We start from the raw sequence: 6,209 nt of genomic DNA on the forward strand, positions 1-6,209 counted from the left end.
AAGGGCAGAATTGGCAGGAATGTCAGGACCTGCATCGCTTCTGATCCAGGGCATGATTTTTCTGCATAGCCCTCCTCAACTTTTTTGGCCCTATCACCTTTGCACAAACGGGACTGAGATGTAGTTATCCCTGGCTGCCCCAGCAGCTTTCACGTTCTGCCTTCTACTCCACAGCCCTTTCCTCTTCTGACAGCTTCAGAGAACGCTTTTTCCCTTTTTCCTTCCAGCGGGCAGGTAGGTCACTGCCACTTTGCACGTCGATTCTGTAACCTGCCTGTCAGTACAACGATTTTGGGAAGAGTGCCCAAAGGTTGATGCTGTCAGGGCTGGGTCTGTTAGCCGTGGGAGTCTGGAGGAGATGCTTATGGTCAGGTTTTCCACCCTCCCTTTTATCTCTGAGCCCTTCTTTATGGAACTAAAATGTAATTAGAGAGCTCAGAAAATACTCAAAATGGTGTTGAAGCTGAGTTAAATATACCGGTGATGAGGAAATCATAGCAAGGTAGGGGTGTGAATTGGAAGCGTGCCTCGTACGTGAGATCTTCGAGTTGCTCAAAGGTTTCATTCAGCTCCTCTCTAACTGGGAGTGGGTGTGTGGGGGCTGGTGGGCGTGAATACTCATTATTTCCCTCAAGGTGGAACAGAAAGGGAAGGTCGTTTTAAATATGTTTCGTAGGGCTAATGGGTGAATCTACCTGATGATTATATCCTCCTCCCAAAACTTCACACGGGGCTGAGTAATGTCATCTGGCTGTTGCTTGGTTACTGGCACACAAAGACCCTTTTTTTGGACTAAAATGCACTTTAAGTAAAAACAGAAGGACCTGAGAGAAATCATTTGGGATATAAACCTGGTGATAAACTTTGGATTAAAATAATTTTCTGTTAAAATGGTGGCTTCTTGTTAATATTTCAGTGCTTGCTTTATGCAAAGGAGGGAAGGGCAGGAGCAATTGAGTATTTTTGTGATCGTTTACTTCTTGGTCTCAGTTTGGATTTTCCAGAATTGTAAATCTAAATGATGTGAAGGTGGATCAGAAATAGCAATTCAACCTACTCAGGTCATTGCAGTCACCCCAGAGGCGGTAAGCTGTGCATTTTCCTGCAGGAGCTGGGCAGCACGGCCTCCAGCCGTGCTAACACACCCCGAGGAGGGCGGAAGAGCCTCCTTGAGGGTAGAAACCAAGGTCGACGTTAGTAGGAAGAAGAAAAGTTTTGCCAACTACTGCACTGTGTGAAGGGGTACTCCTAGTAGGTACATTAGGAGGGATAAGGAGCTCAATTGCTTTATTATGCAGGTTCATCGTAAAAAAGAATCTGAGTTTTACATTTTTTTTTCAGCAAGCTGCAAGCTTCTCTGGTTGCTGTCGGTACTTGCATTGAAGTATTTATTGTGTTTGCTTTGGGTACTTGAACAGATTTTTTCCCCAATTAAAAGCTTAATAATAGGAGAGCCGTTAATCAGTACAGCTCAGTGCTGCAGAGCACGTTGGAAGAAGACACAGCCGCTCGTAGAGATGCCAAATCAGGTCATCGTTTTTCCAAAAGGTTCCTAGTTCTGAAGCGTGCTTCAGTATGCTTTTACACGTTGTGGGCTGTAATTCTCCTCTGGGGCTTGGGGATGGCTGTTTTCCTTTTGTTCCTGTAATCCTATAATAATAATAATGTGTCATTTGCTCTGAGGTCCTGCTCTGGCCAGCTACTGAGGTTGTTCATGCCCTCAGTGCAGTACGCTGCAGTAACAGCTTCTAGAGGTGCCATAGCTTTAGGAATTCATCTCATTTCAGTGAGGGATATCTTCAAGACAGGAAGCTCATCAGTTGAGACTGCGGTAAATTGTGTTAGTAATACATCAGTCCATATAACTTTTGCCTAGACCTAATTAGACAAGGAGTTGTTTTTCCTATTTTCTTAATGCAAATCACCGCATGCTTCGTGCTATCTAGTAGGAACGTAGAGTACAAATGAAAATTGTGAAATCTGTAGATGTTTGAAACCGATACTGTTGGCCAGATTGTCAACTAAAAATATGTTATTTTCTTAAAGTTTACTGGCTAAACTTCTTTGTTTAAATACGTGTAGGAGAAGTTGGGTGGGATCTACGTTGCACTACACAGTCCGTGCTGTAACCCAGTTTTCAGCAAAATGATATTGTGAACTATGTTGTACGAGTCTATGTCTATTACATACTCTTCATCTAGCAATTCATTTTGAATCTCCCTTCGATTGATTGATTGTCCCAGAGGGATTTTCAGCAGATGAAGTGGTGATTCGGTGAGCATTACTCATGCAGCAAATACTTCTTGCAGCACTGCTCGCACGTTCCCCCAGGACCCGTCGTGCTCACGTACCCCGCTGAACTCCCTGCAGCTCGGGGCAAAGCTGCTCTAGGTGTGCTCCAAAGCGGTGTACAATCTCCAGTTTTAGACGGTTTCTTCTCCTACATGGGTTTGAGAGCTGAGCACCTGCAGAGCTGGACTTGTGGATCCCAGAGAGCCCCGACAGCCCCGGTGACACGGGGGCAGCTGCGCCGTGCCTCGTCGTGATGCACAGTACGCAATTCTGTGCTGCTGGTTATTGAGTACCGCACACAGACAGATGTGCACGCAGAGAGGCACGCACAGCTAATCAGGAGCTGCTGGGCCATATGGCGTGTGAAGGCAGCGCTGCAGCCCCGTAACGAGAGCCTCCTGTCAGCAGCCACGTCCACAGGCAGCAAGTGCTGCTCCCGGGAAGTCGTTTCAGAGAGCCCAGCTTTCCTTTTGGGAACCACAAAAAGGTGCTGGTGGGAGCACGGAGAGCGCTCCTGAGCTGCCAGCGGGTGTTGTGGGTCCAGGAAAGATGCAGCTGGCTCTATTACGTGTCTACTGGTATTTCTTGGCCTTGTGCCTTGTGCTGCGGCGAGGGATCAGCCTGTAGTGCTGAGGATGCCCATCACACCCAGCCAAGGTTTCCAGCGTGATGTGCCATCATGAGTAATTGTTCTACTTTGCATCAAGGTAGTCCGCAACTTAGCAGAGCTGAAAACAAGTTCAAAGTGCCACTTATTTTTGGCTGCGTGATATTTTAAAAGACTCGAGGCGTCAGGAGATTTCTCGTGCTGCAGACAGCCTGAGACCCGGGGACCGCTCCAAGACGAGCTGTTTATGAGTAGTTACTTCAGAAACACTTGAGTGTGCTACTCAGCTATCCGAAGTGTTGTCAGAGGATTGACGTTGGCTGATGCGCAACATCTTATTTAAAGCGAAGAAGGCATCAGCTCTCCAGCACTGGTTTCTTTGCACACTTAATGTCTGCAGGCATGGAGGCAGGTGTGCGTGCGGCTAAGACATTACCCCTGATACTACCTTCAGCAGATGCTGCATCACACCAGCAGCTGCTCCTTTCTCCGAAGAAGTGCAGGTCGCCCATCTCCTGGGCATCTCAGGAGGAAAGGGGCTCGTGCAGCCCTGCTCCCTGGTGGCACGCAGCCCTCACGGCCGTCCTCGCTGCGCCTGGGGTCCTGGTGCCGAGCTGTCAGGCATCTCGGGGTGATCTCCTGGAACGGGTGCTTGTAGCTCGTGCTGTCTGCTTCTGTTTCAGCCAAAGCACACATCTGTGCCTCTTGAGGGGAGCTGTTTGGGGTGGTTTTTTTCCCTAACGTGTGTTTATAGGTTTGATTCCTTGTCTGCGGTGGTTTTGACCTTTAGCTGTGCTTCACACTTCTTGGAGACTTGGAGCACTTCGCAGATAGTTTGTGGATGTCTCTGATGCACTTTGCTAATTGGAAAACAAACTCGTGGACAGCATTTCTGATGGGGTGTAATTCTTCTCTGAGCCTTTTATTTGGGACCGTAGCCATGAGATAACCTGACTTTTTTTCTGGCATAAAGCACCCACCAGCAGAAAAGCGAGGCATTGCAGAGGAAATGTTCAAAGCTGCTGCGATGTTGGTGTAGAAGTAGGCAACATTATCTTCTGGGTTCATTTAAGCTTTGACAGTTTGTTCCCGTTTTAATTATTGTGCTATATACAGTTTCAGGGTGGGTTACTGCACACCAGTGCAGGGGAAGGCAGCTCCCTGCCTGTCTTTAAGAAGAGCTTCACCCTAGCAGTGACCGCTCACCGCTTTTCAGAACTTCCTAGCACTGACATTCCAAAGCCATAGCACATATCATGGTGCTCACCTTCTTTATGCTCTTAACAAAAGGGACTTGGATTATGAAACTTTAATTTTCTAGGCTGTGACAGATGACAAAAAGGCAGTGACTGATCTCGCTCAATTATGCACCGGAGCTGAAACACGTGCAGGCTCTGGAGGAGAGCTGCAGCCATTGGCTTGAGTAGGTGGGATGGAAACGGCACCACACTGGTGCTACCCTGTGAATTCACCGCCACCACAGTCCTCATTTAGTCCCTCTCTGGCTCTCCCGTGGTAATTCTGCCTCTGCTTCCCTCTAGGAGGACTTCCGAAATAAAGTTGAAGATTACATTAAGCGCTACGCGAGATGATGAAGGGGGATGGATGGCAGGACCACGGTTTCCATGCTGCAGAGTTGTCCTTAACTTCAACAACACCAACAAGAAAACCAGCCCGGATTGTACTAGTCCTGTGTCCATGTTGTACCGAAGAAGAAAACTAACTTCATAACTTGTCCATGTTAAAAGGAGAGTTCAGCATAAATACAGCAAGAAATTGTGTATGTTGGTTGAAAAAAAAAGTTGTTTGCTTACTTTTAAAATGTTTACTCCTCTGAACTGTACTGTATATCCTGTTGATGAGATATGCTTGAGAAGTTACAAGAAATCACTATTGAAATTGTAATTACACACTTTTTTTTAACTCTTGCCTAGTTTGGGGGGGAAAAAAGAAAGAAGGTGGTGTGTTTTTGGAACACTTCGAGTTGGCAATAAAATGGTCTCCTGTGAACCAAATCACAATACTGTTGCCTTTGATGAGCAAAAACAATGGGAGCTTTTTCCAAGAGTCAGTGAAGTCAGGCTGAGAGCTTGCCTGAGTGCAAGCCCTAAACAAAACTCTAGCTCTGGTATTGAAATTCTGATTATATTTAATGTAAGTCCATCTTTGTCACAAGTTTGGGATTTTTATGTTATTTCCGGCTCCTGTTTGGGCTACAGTATTTTTTTTTTTGTTTGTTTGTTTCTATTCATTGTGTGAAGTAGTTAAAAGAAATATAGGCTAATCCGTAACTTAAGTAAATGTGTAGTATTAGTAAAATTATATATATATTATATATATATTTCTGTGAAAATGTAACAAAAGGGAGATTTTTTGTTTAAGAAATCTGCCTTTGGCTTTCAGATCTGGATGTGGTGAGGGCGCATCAGGCGCTGTTGGATCTGATGAAAGTAAATTCAGGCACCATTATCTGGAGAGCACCTGATTGCGTCCCTCAACCTCCTGCACCCAAAGCGAGTGACTAATAACGCATCTAAGAGTAATACTGCGCTGCACCCTCTCTTAAACACTCCTGTGCGCCTGGCTTTTTTTGGTAATTTGGAAGGATATTACGCTGTAATTGCCTTTTCTGTAAGTAAGCTGTACGTCCCACACCTGGTCAGAGGATGCGGAAGCAGAGCTCCTCCCGAGAAGAGTAGCACGAACCTCAGGAATCACTTCGGAGTCTAGGCCGAGGGCGTTTGGCGTTCCCGTGCTGCTGTCTGCGGTGCCCCGAGCTCCCACCACGGAGCAAAATGCTTTTATAAATAGATGAACCATAGAAATAAATGTTCGTGTGGTTTCCTACGGAGCAAGCGTGTGTTGTGTAGCGCCCGGGCACTGCCTGACTGTTATCCCTGTGAATGGCTCCCACAGAAAGGCTGGGAAGCACATCGCAGCATTGCATTTTCGCTCACAAAGGCAGAAGGGTTCTGTCGAAAACACCGATTTCCTTTACTGCAGGTGCTCCTTGCACCCTTGTACCACTGTTACCTTCCTTCCTACAGCACAAGGGGAGAAACTCCATGCTCTGGGCTCTCACCCTTGTTCCTGCAGAGATGTGAATGTACACGGGGTGCTGAGCCGTCCTGCAGCTTTGGGGCCCTCAGAGACCCCCAAGAGCAGTGTCCTGCACTGGGGCAGGTTTGGGGTGCAAGCAGCCTGTGAGAGCAGGGGGCTGAAGCTACAGGCGCGGAAGCCAAGGGGGCTGCACTGATCCAGGGGTGAAACCCCTCTGCGGGGCGAGGGCTTGCCCTGGGGGCAGCAGTGG

At 47.2% G+C, this 6,209-nt stretch overlaps 1 protein-coding gene across 2 annotated transcripts in view; it reads left to right on the forward strand.

Annotated features, from left to right (window-relative positions):
- The window catches only part of UBE2F (ubiquitin conjugating enzyme E2 F (putative)), a 67,002-nt gene extending 61,252 nt beyond the window's left edge, over positions 1-5,750 (forward strand). For both annotated transcript variants that reach the window (XM_066999804.1, XM_066999805.1), the window contains one exon: positions 4,441-5,750. In XM_066999804.1, coding sequence (XP_066855905.1) covers positions 4,441-4,457 — 17 coding nt within the window. In that variant the 3' untranslated portion in view covers positions 4,458-5,750. The remainder of the gene's footprint in view (positions 1-4,440) is intronic.
- The last annotated feature ends 459 nt before the right edge of the window (positions 5,751-6,209 follow it).

Source organism: Anser cygnoides, chromosome 6 (genome assembly GCF_040182565.1).
Source record: "Anser cygnoides isolate HZ-2024a breed goose chromosome 6, Taihu_goose_T2T_genome, whole genome shotgun sequence".
Taxonomy (NCBI): Eukaryota; Metazoa; Chordata; class Aves; order Anseriformes; family Anatidae; genus Anser; species Anser cygnoides.